This window comes from Nicotiana sylvestris, chromosome 3 (genome assembly GCF_000393655.2).
Source record: "Nicotiana sylvestris chromosome 3, ASM39365v2, whole genome shotgun sequence".
NCBI classification, from domain to species: Eukaryota; Viridiplantae; Streptophyta; class Magnoliopsida; order Solanales; family Solanaceae; genus Nicotiana; species Nicotiana sylvestris.
In genome coordinates this window covers 167,095,699-167,110,612 of record NC_091059.1, presented here as the reverse complement: position 1 = coordinate 167,110,612, position 14,914 = coordinate 167,095,699, and the positions used below count along the sequence as shown (strand labels likewise).

Sequence of the window (14,914 nt, the reverse complement as noted above, 5' to 3'; positions counted from 1 at the left end):
GCCTTTTGCTATAGTTAGGCCGAAGACCAAATAGAGTTACTCTCTCCATCTCAATTTATGTGAACCTATTTGACTAGATACACAATACAGTTTAATCAAAAAAATTAAGACTATTGATCCTTATGGTCTCAAAATCTTAATATTATTTGTTTATAAAAACTTTTCATTAAGAATAATATGGGTAAGTTACGTGTGATTAACAGTTGTTCTTATTTATGAGCTTTATTTTCTCTGCCAAGTTCATTTAGTCAACAATCGGGTTAACTATTGACCTCTTATATCTGGGCTAGATGTTAAATAAAATTAAATAATATTACTGAATGGGACGTAATTAGTAACTTTTAACTTCTATAAAACAAACATATATATATGTGTGTGTGTTCTGTGAAGTACATGCATGGAATTATGTTGTAAGCAAGTTTCTTTGTTCGCAAGCAATTAATTAATTAGGTGTTTCATTAGCCAATTCCTTATTAAATTATCCATAGCCTCGCTTAATAGACAACTGACAAAAGAGCAAAAATGCCTTCAACTTTCATTTTTGGATATTCCTTCTTTTCTGCGCTAAGTTATATATACGCATATATAACTTAGTGTGTCTTAACCGTTAAGAAAGCTAAAAATACAGCGAAACACCTTCAACTCTTCTTCAGTTAATTAACTGATACTAAGATGGCGATTAATATAAGAAGACGAAGCGAAAGGTATTAAATTTTTGTCTTTCATGTTCCTCATTAATTTTGTCCCTATTGTCATTGATATTTTTTTCCTTTTGTGTGGTAAAATATTAATTTTACAACAGTACCAATAAGTAAAGGTACTAATACAATAAATTGATAGCTTCAACGTTTGTTTAGCGCAATATGTACACACATAGTTTTAATGTAAAAAGAGTCATTAATATGATAGTAATTGGATTTCTTTCTGAATTAAATGATTCACCAATTGCTTATCTTTGTTAAATGTCTTAAAACAGAGAATACTTTGGAACAACTAAATAAGTTAGTCGTTGGTGAAGACAACTCCCATATTATTACTGATTATTTTTATGGAGTTAGAGGTCTAGGATTTCTAGTACATGGGTGCACTACTAAGAAAAGGAGCAAAAAATATATCTAGTGGGATTTGATCCCTATACCTCTTGGGCAATAACTCAACATCAAACCAAGTGGACCATTCAATCTTATTTAAATATGTGTGCCAACAGTTAATATTATATTAATTTCATAAAATATGTACATAAAATATCTAATTTTACGGAGAGACCATGGGTTCACGTGCCCATAATTAAACCTATAAATCCGCTCCTGAGTTGAAATGCCACTTTTATTTTATATTAATCAAGTCTAAATAAAGAGATTTTCCTCCCCTGAACGCTGAATGGTGGTGCAATTGGCTCCATGCAAATGGAGGAATGTAAGAACCAGCAACTAACATCTTGTTTGGATGGTTGTTGCCCATTGTATTGTGTCGTATTGTTACTTTGAATATATTGTTTGTTTTGATTGTTGCTTAAATTTTATTGTATCGTATCGTTAAATTTGTCGTTACGTAACGACGAAAAGTGCTACTTTATGGAACAGATTTGGTGTGGTGGCGTCGTTACCTTGTTTTTTTTCTCTCATCTTGGCCTTTCTTATTACTCCCTCTGGTTCACAATAAGTGACAAGTTTCCTTTTAGCACGCCCATTTAGAAAATGCTAAATCCTATACAAAAATACCTAGTATGACTAAACTACCCTTAGTAAATATTGGTCACACAGTTATAGTGAGGAGTGGGAAAACTTTTTAGGGATATGCATATAAGTGTAAAAGAATAAAAACAACTTGAACTTATTCTTGAGCACCTAACTGGACACTTATTTTGAACCAAAATGAAAAAGTAAATTGGCCACTTATTGTGAACCAGAGGGAGTATTAAATAATCATATGATATCCTTTACCCTACTCTTTTATATAATAATTCTACTCCGTATCCTATTTTTTTCTTAGTAATATTGCAAGTTTATTCTTCATATTGTTGGTGCATGATATCATGAAACGACGACAAACGATACAATCTATCCAAACATTGTATTCATCAAACAATACAATACGATACATTATGAAACGACAGGTAACAACAACCCAAACAAGCTGCAAGAAAATCTAAGGTAAAAAACAAAGAAATCTTTCAACATAAAACCAAATTGGCTTTGCATGCGCAAGTCTGCTACTATAAACAGCACCACATCCTATGCGCCGCTCTAGTCCTCCGTTTCAGAAGAGAAATCATATAGACTATGTTATGTACAAGCAGTAAACCAGAAATGATTTGAACACTTCATATGCTGAAAATGAGTTGTAATATCAGTAGTGCACCTTGACAAGGACAGCACCAAGTAGCCATCAAAACTACAAAAAGAAACTGAAAAGGAAAGCAATTATAAACTTATATAAGATGGTTGAGAAAATTCATTGTCCAAAAGTTACTTTAAAAAACTTGAAATATACAGGTATGATTCAAGTTTTTTGTTTTTACACTATAGCTCTCTCTTGAATGGTAAACCTATAGAAGCACATAAAATTAAAATCAAATATTCACTTGGGTGCCGGATTCATTGTCTTCTTCATCTACACTACTCTATCATCGGCAATCAAAATACCGAAAGCACCAACATTACTTGATTATAGGCTAGAGTCAGCAGCGGCAACCTAGCTTGTTTCTCTCTTGGCGTCAATGTTGCTTGCTTCCGCCTTCTTCACCTTCTTCTTTCTTGAATATGTCAAGATGGGTTTTTTGACATCATACTTCGAATCTCTGGTCGTCTCTTCGCCCTTTATCACATTGCTGTTGCCAACCACATAGGATTTCTCCTCCTCTTTGCTTTCACTACATGTTCTTTCTAAGTTTGAAGGATCTGCAGCTTTTCTCTCTGCCTCTATTTCAGCTTCTGTCATGACTTTAAGAAGTTCTAACGGCAGGGCTGCAGGATCCAACTCCCAGCATCCAGTGGGAACATTTGGAGCTTCTTGGCCTGTAAGCAAGTATGAAGGGACCTGATGAGAGAAGCGAAACATCTCTTCCCTGGGAATATGCCGAATATACTTGGGGTCCAAATGCTGACGGAATACTGACTTGAAGCCAGCTACTTTGACTAATGGAGCAACTGTGACACCTTCCTTCTCTGTGTAGTCTCCAAGCACTTCCACCATATCATAGGTGTGTATCACATCATCCGGAGTTAGCTCATTCCATTTAGGAGACCAATGCCTGTACACAGCCCAAACATCCCCCTTTCTCGGATAAATTTGGATAACACCTCTGGCTCCTTTCACCCACTTGACCTTGTGGGAGAACGAATTGAGCGTCTTACTGATTTCATGCTTGCCTATCCTGAAATCTCCACTGGTCTTGAGGAATCCAGAATCAATCCAATTAATTGGGCCGAATTCAGAGTTGTTTTTGGAGTTCAACCAGCTGAATTGCACTTTAAATGGCTTTTTAGATATCACATTATGAATCAGAGCATAATAGCGCGGCATGCCATCATCATCGTCATAAGCAGCCCAAACTTGATAATCATCGAAAGATTTTTCCGTTCTATCCTTGTCAAAATTATGGAAGTCAGGGTCAGGAACAGTCATCGACATAACTTCTGGTTCTAAATCAACAGCTGCAATAAGGACAGAAGACCTTTTCTGCTCGCACGCTATTTTGGAATCCACCACCGCATCATTAGCAGTTTTATCCTTTCTCATGTCATTTGTGATAACTTTAGGAGCTTGCTTCTTCTTTTCCACTTCTTTTTCTTCCTTATATGAAGTTTTAGACGCAGTAGCTGTGCTCCATTCTTTAAGCTTCTTGCTGATCTCCATCCTTGCCTTTTTCACCAGCATATTGCGAATTTCTGAATTGGACAACTCCCTTGAACTCCTAGGCTTGTTACTTCCCGCAACGGCGACCCTCTCTGCTCTCAAAACCCCATTCTCATTTCCATGTATGTTTCGTTGGCTGCTAGATCCAACTTTTCCAGCCATTTCATTCACCTTTCCTTTTCTTTGACAATTTGACTTCAACTCAGCCATGCGTCTCTTTTTTATTACCCTATCAACTTTTGAAAAACTGGAAGTCGAATCAGGAACAAAACCTACATCAGTTTTCACGGAAGCTGCTTCTGCATGAGCTCTCTTCAAGTTCTCACCAGCTGGCCGGCCGCGCTGTGCAGCTTGCATAACTGTAGTGGTTTTGGACTGCACACCATTTGCACCTCTTGTCTTTAAAACTGGATCCTGCTGAATGTCTGCTCTAACTGTTGCGCCAAAACCAGAATATCCTGTTTGTCCTGAATTTAAAGCTGTAGGGAGCTTCACACCTGAAGCAGAAGAGCCGTTAGCAGCACGATTGCTTGTACGCTGCTGCTGCTGACTGGAAGACCAGGGAAAAGAGGAAGCTTGATTGTTCACGGGAGCACTAACCTCTCCTGCCAAAAAAGGCTGGTGACAGTTTGGGCACATAAGACTTTTGTTTAGGTAAAGCTTTAAATATTCATACCGTATCTGGCATCGATTGCAAGATGTCCAGAATGTCTCTCGTTTTGATGGCTGTGGAGCCACCGGGGTTGGCTGGACATTAGCATTAGTTGAGTTTCTTGCACTTGCTGGGTTCATGGGGAAATTATGAAATCCGTGCTGATTGCCTTGCATGGATGAATTCCCCATGGAAACATTCCTCATACCTCGCTTATAATCATACACCATTTTTTTGGTTCTATCAGACAACAAACTCCACGCTTCAGATAAAATCTTAAACGCACCATCTGCCCCAACAGATTGATTTTTATCAGGGTGAAGAGCTAGAGCTAGCCGTCTGTAATGTTTCCTTATTGTTTCATCATCAGCTGACGGATCTACGGAAAGGATCCCGTAGAAATCCACTTCGCCGTTAATCTTCTTCTCATAAGCAACATAAACATTGACAACCTCCAGGAACTGAGAAAGACCGTCAAGGTCTGGAAACAGATTTCGAGCCTTCAAAGCAAATTTTTGAGCTCCAGCAATGTCCTTCTCAGTTAATTTCCGCTCAGCAATTTCTTTGGCCTTAACAGCTTCATCTTTATTACATTCCATTTGCCTACAACTTTGGCAACTGCAAGTAGGCCAACTTTAATTGTCTCCCTCAGTTCAACCGGCAATTGTAGCAACACCCAATGACCTGGTTATTGCGTGAAGTTTATTCACATGCACTATGGAGAAGAACTGTCTATGACTCTTCGAACCCTAGAATACAAACAGTACAAATATGCAAGTCAGAGAAACCACAAACTTGAAAGACGAAATAATATGAAAAAAGGTTACTAGTAATGCGAAGTAATAACGACTTAGAAAGAGAAAGGCAAGCCGAGTTAAGTGTGAAATGATAGGTTTGAGAATTTTTTTTGGATATCATGAATTTAATGCACTATCCTGTTTCCACGAACAGCAGAAAAGCACAAACAAGAACCCATGAAAAATTCTGAACTTTACGGAAACTAAACCTAAATAATAATAAGACAAATGTGTTGTTATAACAGAAGGAAACTTACAATAGTGTCTATCATTATACCGGTCCATCTATTGAAATAACTGCATTAGACCTTTCTAAATCTAACAATGCTACTGTTCCAACTAATGAAATGATTGCATCTCTCCTTCCAAATCTAACCATGTTTAATGAGAAGCTCCATTTTCTTATTTCCACAAAAACACCAAATATTTTTCATCAATTTGACAAATGTAAAAGACTCTGGACAAACGAAAGTAAGAATTGACAGAAATGCGGCGTGGCTTTTGTCTATGAGTTTTATATGTTTCTAGTTCAGATACTCCTCAACAACCTTTTTGTTTGATGGAAAAGGAGAATGGAACTTCACACCAGATAATGAAATGTTTAGGAAACCAAAAACAAAACCAGACTCATAGAGAAGTTGAAAAATAACACTATCGCTACAACGGAACATAATAACGACAAGATCAGGACACTCGTTCCAGCCACATGATAAATGCATCTTCCCTTTTGAACTTACTCTCCTATCATATGCCGAAATCTAAAAAGGCATTGAAGAGACAGGCCAAACAGCCATAGGAAACCGACAAACTGAATTACCGACCTTTTGAACCCGAAATTGCATATCAATAGGAAACCAACTAACTGAATTACCGACCTTTTGAAAACCTAAATTACAATAGCATGAAGAGCAATTTTCGACATCATTCAAGTTTCTCTCAGCACATAAATATTAACCGGATATACTATGAAAACACAGATGCTTCTCTTCATGCTCGTTCCAAGCTCGAAGTACCATTTGTACAAAAGGTTAATTTATACCGATTTCTCTTGTGATCCATTTTTCAGGACCAAAAGGATGCCCAATCCAAACTAGTGAGGGTTGGCTATATGAGTTCTCTGTATTAATTAATTCCTCCGAAATTAAAGTAAAATTCAATAGCTCGAACAGACATCCTAAATCTTCATTCTTAAATCATTCTAACTGATAAGTAACAGATACCAATTCAAAAAGAATAGCTCTGAAATCTACTTCTTTTTATGGAAGTTAAAGAATTTCAGATCAGACACTTCAAAAATGGAACTTTTTTCTTCTTTCTATAAACATTCACCACAAAATTTAGAACAGAATCTCACAAATCCAACCTTCAAAAACCAGAATTGTGCTCTACTCAAAATAGACCAGAAATGCATTAATTATAGGTATCTGTACAAAGATTCTAAAGCCTTTAATCAACATGAATTCAGTAACGCCTAACTAAATACCTATAACTCCAAACTCAACTATAAGCAACATTGATTAAACAAAAAAAAAGGTTATACATATGCGCGCGCACACACACACATATAAACACACATACATGACATGTTTATATATAAAGCAATGCAGAAAGCATCTGCCTAACAAAAGCAAATGCAGAAAACAGTTATAGCAATAGGAATGTAACCATGCATAAAAACAACGCTGAGGCATTGGATAAAAAATAGTATACCTATAAAATTGCAGCAATGGTGAAACGTATAGAGTGAGTCGCTGTTGATTTTCCACCCAAAAATATCTTTTTCCGCTTCTAGCTATACAGAAACGTTGATCAGTCTGAATTTCGACAAACCCTAGAGGAATTTGGAATTTTGGCTGGTAATTACCATTATTTCGAAAAAAGAAAAAAAAATAGGGAAAAAGGCTTTGTTTTCCTGAATTTTAAAGTAATATTTTCAGGTTTGGCCTGGTCTATTTATTTTGATGTTTTGGTTGGGGGGAGGGGGGTTAGCAGAGGTTAAACCCTTACCATGGTTAATTTTTAACCATAGTAAAATTATCCAAATTTTGATAATCTGGAAAATAATTTAATTAAATTAATTTTGGTCTACATACATTAATTGTAATTTTCCTTCTTATATTTTCTTCTTTTTTTTGAATCATAACATATTTTCTGAAAAAGTTTTGCTTTACCTGACTATAATTATGCTTCATTGAATATATAGCAGGAATTCATATAAAACTTCATCTTAATTTGTAAAATTTTATTTCAGATTTAGTAAACTTAGTATTATAAATTTCTTACTAAAAGAAAGAGAGTAAGTAAATATGGCAAAGATTTTAGTATTGAAGATTTTTCATTTTGCTCCCCCCCCCCCCCCAACACCCCTTCCCAAAAAAAAAAAAAGAAATTCCAAGAATGAAGTCCTTATGTTTTCATTTCCCTTTACTTTTTCAACAGTTAGCACTAAGTTAGGTCTTGGATTAAGAATCTGGTGAAAAGTTTATTGACTGATGTATGATTTAGCCATTGTTTGCTATTGCAGAAAAGGGTTGTGTTATTTAAATGCTTTTGCACTACAGGTTTAAGGTCTTAGAATGCAATGCTGCAGAAAACATGAACTCTGTCTGAATTATGATTAACCTAAGCTTTAAGAAACATTGTATCAGAGTGAAAACCAGTGTTCTCTGTAATCATGTGTATAGTCATTCATGATTAGACAGAATTTTCAGTCAGATACTGCCTAAAAAACAAAACTTGGATTGAAACTATCAGTTACAACTTGTTGTCTTTATCTGATCCTTTCCAGTCTGTGTGATCACCAGACCGACAAACTATTGTCTTTTTGCAAAACCTCCTACACTGCTGAATGTGAAAAGCTATTATCTCTTTACATTCACTGAGAAATGAAAGAATCAGACAAGACTTGATAAGGAAGAGAAGGAACAAAAGCATTCTCCATTTCTTCAAAATTTAATAATGTACTACAAATAATGATCATGATATGATCAAGAATTACAAATGACTGGCATCTCCAGCAAAACAAAAACAACCTCCCATATTATGAACACACTTATGTTTCAAACCCTTCATAGACTGAATTACAAGTCTGAGAATAATATGTTTCACTGGCAATCTAAATATTGTGTTTGTCGAGAACACTGTACCATAGTTTATGAACAAAGAGACATGACAAATGCTTCGGTTTCTGAGCCGCGAGAGCAGATTAAATGTGTGCTGCTTCTCCTTTCTTGAAAACACCTGAGCAATCTGCCAAGGAATCAGGATATTTTTGAATGCTATAGACTGCAGAGTATCTTTGGCTGAATATCTTTCAAGCTTGAGGCTTGCCATAGATTTGTGCATAAACCCTCTTCGTTCGATGCACAACAATCAAACTCAAGATAAATGCAATGATACAGAGTCCTGACATGATGCCCATTGTGAGTGAATAACATATGGAACCATAACAAGTAAGATAGTCATCCTTAATGAGAGGCACTCCTAGCCCCAGTCCTGAACCTTGAACCCGATGTTCATGTTGCTGCTTTGCCTGATAGTCATATATACCACTAGCAATAACACCAGAAAAGATCAGAGAGCCGGCCGGACTAGCCAATGTAAGGAAGTTATACAATGCACCGAAGCTTTTCAATCCAAAAAGTTCCGAGACTGCAGCTGGTACAATTGCCCAGTGTGCTCCATAGCAGAGTCCTATCACCACAGAGACTACATATATTGAACCAGGCCAACCCATAGCATAGAAGAACAGAGCAAATGCCATAACAACTTGAACTACAGCCATTGCCACTGGTCTTGGGTATGCATAGTGTCTGATAATCATTTTAAAACAAGTTAAAACATCAGAAAAAAAAATGCTTCAATTAAAGCAAGAGCTGTATTAGTGCTTGGGAACTTGGAAACATACTTTACTATATTCTCAGAGAAGTATCCACCAGCAATACGGCCAAGAAAGTTCCAAATGCTAATCATTGAAACAAATATATGGGTGTTGGCATAGCCTAATGACTGAGACATCTGACCCAGATTATCAATCACCGTCAAACCAGAACCAGATGCTAGAACTAGGGAGATAAAAATAAGCCAAAAGTCTGCCTTCACTAGAGCCTGAGATAAAGTGAAATCCTCCCCTCTGCGTGGACCTTTTCTCCGCTTGACTCTGACTGCTCCGTCTGCTGCTGCTTGGAATAGTTTAGCTTGCAAGTGCGCAATTCTCTTTTGTCTTTCCGATGGTGGGAGTGTGTCTACGTCAGTAGACTTTTCATCTTCCACCTCACTGAGAATGAAACTCCCCATTCTAGAGGATTCTTGTTTCTCTGGTTCAGGAAGAAGGCTCTCCTCTAAAACCGGTCTTGGTCCAGAGAAGAAAACCAATAAAACAGGAATGATAACTGGAAGCACTATTAAAATAAGTAAGACGATTGTCAATAAGGTTATCACATTCTCATTTAAACTGCTTAAATCCTGTAGAAGCAAAACTGCCAACAGATAAGATGCAAGGATAACACAAATGCTGTAGGTAAATAGGAAGCTCGAATGATCCGAAGGTCTAACTTGTTTGTGACCACCTACAGGTCTAACCAAGAACATCACAGCAGTAATTACAATTGATGGCCCAACAGCAACCATGAAAACAAGGGAGGCTTGATCGGGAAAATTGAACATAGCATAAACTTGTGTCAAAATTGCACCACTTAGCCCAGCAAATCCTTTAAGTATCCCCACTATTGGACCACGGTTTTTAGGAAAATTCTGAACACAGGAAACTAAGGCTCCTGTATTGAAGTATGTCTCACCATTAGTTCCGATAAATATCAAAACGCAAAGCTGCAAAACAGAAAAATCCCCAGTTAATTAACTTATACAATAATCCCCAGTTAATTAACTATTACAAAAAGAAAGCAGTTACATTATGAGAGAGAGAGAGAGAGAGAGAGAGAGTGAGATAGATAGAGAGAGAGAGAGAGAGAGAGAGAGAGAGTGCGAATACAACCAGGATGAAGGGGAACCCAACCTTTAGTTTACATTGAACATGTTTTGATTGTTTTAGTGTAAGAAAATCATATTTAAGCATATCTTAGCTTTAAAAATCAAGTAATTTACAGGAAAAAGCCATTCACAAATAGGTGACATCTGCATTACCCTATTACTGGGACTGCTAGCATTTTATTCTCCTCAGTTCACGTTCAGCGCCAAGCCTTTCTCGCTTGTTCCATGTTATTCCTCGTCATAGTCTTCTTCACCTCTTCTCCCTGTTAGTTAAGCATAACTCTTTTTCATAGGTGCATTGTTCAGTGTCTTTAAAGTGTGTTAAGACCGTCTCAGTTTGTTTTATCTTCTCTAGCTAGGTTCATCTTCACCATTTCTTCCATTCATTAGCTTGTTATTGCTTTCTTTTCTATTTCATCACATGTCTATCTTAATGTCCTCATTTCAGCAAGCTTGCTTACTAGTGGTCTTTTTTGGCAGTAGATGACAATTATTATGTAGCAAATATTTTATATCCAGTATTACTACAGCCACTTCATCAAACTTCCCTTTGATGTCATTACGAAGCATCACATCCCCAATCACAAAACTGATACCACATACCTCCAGACCCATATAGGAATCATACTGGCCTATATCTCTTATTCTTCATTTCTCGGAACAATCGACTCCACATACCAAAGTTACTAGCTTTTAAGAAATTTATCTGTCTTCAATATGCTATTACTGCTTTCCTCTTTCTTTTTGTTATAAGTCTAGATTTCAGGGTATATAGTTCCATTTCCACAGCGTTAATTTTCTACTTTCAACTTTCAAGTGGCTGTTACTTTGGTCTAAAGTTGATTCCTTCCCTAGCTTCATCTATTAAGCATTAGCTCATATTGTCTAAGGATCACAAACATTATGGAGCAGTGTCTTGTATTCCCCTATGGTCTATCAATTTAATAAAGTTAAAAGTGCTTCATACCAAAGCTTAAATGACATCAATACATCCAACCCTAACTTCTTTCCTCTCTAGAACTGACCATAAGTTAACTTATGAGATCGCCAGTATGCTATGCCAAATGCATCCAGAAAACTGCCTACTGCAAGCCCTTTTAAACAAACAACAATATGTCATGACTGCTGGAAACAAATTGGACGCCCTAAGGAGTTTCTCTCTAAATGTTATGATTTCATTATTTTGTTATGTGTAGGACTACTCGCAGAGCAGTAATCCATCTTGTCCCAATGTATCAGTGAGTCGATTTCTCTTTCTATTCTTTAGCATCCAAGCCACAAGGGAGTGACCTAGAGGTCGATGGAGTTGGAAGGAGAACCATCAGAGATCATGGTTCGGAAACCAACAGATGCAGAAAAGTTAAATGAATTCTTCTCATCTACCTAAGCCTTAGTTGTCACTTGACAGAGTTACTAGATATATACAACGGTGAAACATTCGAGGTGCTCGGAAACTGGCCTGGACACCACTATTTTTTAAGAAGAAAGGGTTCCTCTTATATTCCTTACTCTTTCTCTGCTTAACATTAGATTGTTACCAACTTCTTGTTCCACTTCTACCACCAAGCTCATTCAATTCAAGGGTTCAGCAAGACAAAAGTTGTGCAAAATTATATCCAGGTGTTGATTAGCTACTGATAGCTTCAGTAATAGCTGTTGCGATTCTTCAACTTAGCAGCAACAGAAATAATAATGCAAAAAATTTTCTCCCGCATTAAGCATTAATACGTCTTGTACGGAAGTCAATGGTAAAAAATGAGATGACACTGTTCATTTTTGCTGGACCAGTGAACAAGATTAGTTATTTTCTTATGATAATGATATTTAGTAAACCCTCGGTACACTCAATCCAAAAATTCAAAAAGCCTGGGTAACAAATACATTTTCGTGGTTTGCAGCCCACGCAGGCAAACTTGTCACCTGAGACACCTACTTCCTAGACCAAATTGGTTTTACTCTCTTGAGCATATCCATGATCTACTATATATAAATTCAGCTAATTCCCTAAATTTACTTTCGCAACTCTTATACAAGTTATTTAATCACTCATCATGAAAAACATGTAATCCCTTTTCTGGTTTCCTCCTACTCTTCCAGTTTCATTCTTACCTGCAATCAGTTGCTTTCTTGAAATATGGTTAATCTCATTTCTTGCCTTGCATTTATTTATTTATTTATTGGCAAACAGTATCGTAATTCTCTATGGCCACAGATGTAGGACTGTGACAGGATACAATAATGTGATCTTATCGAGGTAAAGTTCATCTACCTAATTATTTTGTTCTCAAATGCTGCATTCCAGTTGGACACCGTAAATTTAGGCCTCTGGAGGATGTGATAAACAGAAATCAGTGCTTCGAATGAATCTACCAAATAATTATGATTGGTTCCTGTGATATGTCCATAGATCGAAATTAAGTGTCTCAAGTAAATCATCAACCAAGGAACACGTTCACATAGCCAGCCACTGGTGAATGGTGATTAAAAGATATATGTTACATTGATGTGTCTGGTTAGTTGGATAGTATTTCTAATCTCAATTGAACATCTAAAGACACTGATCAAAAGTAGTTGTGTCAGTAATCATGGCTATATCTCGCAAGACAAATGAAGATCACTCACAGAAGTTCTACTATCAGTCCAAACACTACAAAAAAAGGGGAAACTCAGAGCCATTATAGGCTTCGCCCATAAATATATTTGGAGAAAGGGGAAAAGAAAAGGAATCCCTCCATCAAAACAAAAGAGACATTACTTTTTAAAGCCATAGATCGCACAAAGTTCCCCAGAGTAATTGCAGGATATCATATGATATATTCCTGGGAGAAAAGCACTAGGAGAGCTGATGCACGATCACTTGAGAAGCCAAGTTACCAAATCCAGCAGTGACTTTCTCAGCTTAGCTCCTTTTTCACACTTAGTATCAGAGTTCTAAAAAAATGTATCATATCAAACCCATTTGAAATGACGTTAAGAGGAGAAAGCTATCTAGCTTCCTTCTTTGTTTTTCATTATCATTCTCTACGAGGAGAAAGGAGGGGAGATCTGGAAGTGACAGAAACGATTACCATGGGAACTTGGCTTTGAGATCAATTTCATAATCAGAACTTGATCAACATGTCAAAACCCAGACATTTGAAGTCCAGTAATACAAAATCTCATTCATTTTCTGAGTCTCAAAAATGCATTTTGGTTATCGGTTATGATAAAGGAATAACTAGATTGAATATTCTCCAGAATATTGGAAGTGAAGTTGCTAAAGATTTGGAATATTGGGTTTACTTTCTCTACTCTTAAGAAGTTGGTCCATTTTGGGCATAACTTCTATTAGCATTCATGAAATTGCAATTCCCTCTACCCAAAGTATCAGAATATTATTGAAAAGCAGTACTATATTTTAGGAACCAAGCAATGATGTCATTGCCAATTCATTTTTATTGAGATCTTTCTGGTGATTCACAGCCAATTAGCAATCTATATAAACAGTTAAATTGTAAGATCATAGCATAAAAGTAAAACCTAAGACTACAAAAATCAAGAAAGTTACTCCCTTGATCAAAACCAACAATCACATCCAAAAATTGCAAACAGATAATAGGAAAAAAAGAGAAAAGTGGAACTGACCACCCAGAGAGGCAAAGCAGGCAATTTGTGAGCTACAATAAGCCAAACAAGACCATATCCAACAAAATTCTGAATAACACCAATGAATAGAACAGCCCATATGGGCAAAATTTCAGACAAGATACCAGCAAGAAATCCAATAGCATCACCCAAATCCTTGGCTACACCCAACATAGCAATTTGCCTTTGGTTATAGCCCATACCACTTTTAATCACTGGGGAAATGCTCCCAAATAGATACCCAATTCCAGAACAAGACATAACCCACATCGATGCCACAAATACTAGCCATCGATCGTTTAGAAATGACTTGAATTTCTCTGAAAATTGCACCATCTTTAGTTTACTCGCCAATTCTTGATCCTGATTTTAATTCTAGTGAATGCATGAAAATGGTGCAGTAACTGTAGTAGTAATAGTAAAGAGTTGGTCTGATGATTGATCTACAATACAACTGCTAAATTCTTGGAAATTGTAAGGTGGATATATATGTTGAATGTACTACTACTACCCCACCACCCCACCAACCTGCTGTATGTGGCTGGCTACTAGCCTTCTCCTTTTTGTTTTTGTTTTTTCCAAACTTCAATGAAAGATATGAAACGTGAGTAGAACTAAATCCCTATTAAATACTAATCCATTCGTGAACGTGTTTAACTTTTAGAATTTGTGGTCCTAAACAAGTTAAAAAAGTTTATGGTTATAAAAACTTCTCATTAAGGATATAATTGTAAGTTTAAGCTAAATTATTTTTAAATTTAGAAAGAGATCATTCTTTTTAGAACGGACCAAAAAGAAAATAGGTTCACTTAAATTAAAACGGAAGGAGTACAACTTTTCAAAAAAAAATAAAAAAATTCCTCAGATTTTTGTATAAGTAGTTTTTCTTTCTTTCTTTCCAACTATATAATAAGTTGTTAATAGCTGCTTCAAAGTATCACGGATCCTTCAACTGCCACCCGTTCCCCCACCCCTCCCCCCAAACTTTGAGGAT

The 14,914-nt window shown here is 36.5% G+C and overlaps 2 protein-coding genes across 2 annotated transcripts; both read right to left on the bottom strand.

The window, feature by feature from the left end:
* Positions 1 to 2,437: 2,437 nt before the first annotated feature.
* On the bottom strand, positions 2,438 to 7,214 carry LOC104232145 (uncharacterized). The gene is made up of 2 exons (XM_009785263.2): positions 7,018 to 7,214; positions 2,438 to 5,259 (listed from the first exon to the last, which is right to left on the bottom strand). The coding sequence occupies exon 2, from the start codon at positions 5,107 to 5,109 to the stop codon at positions 2,695 to 2,697; it is 2,415 nt and encodes an 804-aa protein (XP_009783565.1). The 5' UTR covers positions 5,110 to 5,259; positions 7,018 to 7,214; the 3' UTR covers positions 2,438 to 2,694.
* A 1,015-nt stretch (positions 7,215 to 8,229) lies between these two features.
* LOC104232146 (protein NUCLEAR FUSION DEFECTIVE 4-like) lies at positions 8,230 to 14,397 on the bottom strand. The gene is made up of 3 exons (XM_009785265.2): positions 13,921 to 14,397; positions 9,215 to 10,134; positions 8,230 to 9,119 (listed from the first exon to the last, which is right to left on the bottom strand). Exons 1-3 carry the CDS (start codon positions 14,254 to 14,256, stop codon positions 8,621 to 8,623), a joined length of 1,755 nt encoding a protein of 584 aa, XP_009783567.1. The 5' UTR covers positions 14,257 to 14,397; the 3' UTR covers positions 8,230 to 8,620.
* Positions 14,398 to 14,914: the final 517 nt, after the last annotated feature.

What these genes read in the sequence shown, in the direction of transcription:
- LOC104232145 (XM_009785263.2), bottom strand. Translation starts at nt 5,109, where the DNA reads ATGGAATGTAATAAAGATGAAGCTGTTAAGGCCAAAGAAATTGCTGAG.
- LOC104232146 (XM_009785265.2), bottom strand. Translation starts at nt 14,256, where the DNA reads ATGGTGCAATTTTCAGAGAAATTCAAGTCATTTCTAAACGATCGATGG. An exon ending in CTGCTTTGCCTCTCTGGGTG is followed by an intron (nt 10,135 to 13,920) that starts GTCAGTTCCACT and finishes TCTGTTTTGCAG; the next exon opens with CTTTGCGTTTTGATATTTAT. An exon ending in TTCTCTGAGAATATAGTAAA is followed by an intron (nt 9,120 to 9,214) that starts GTATGTTTCCAA and finishes AATGATTATCAG; the next exon opens with ACACTATGCATACCCAAGAC.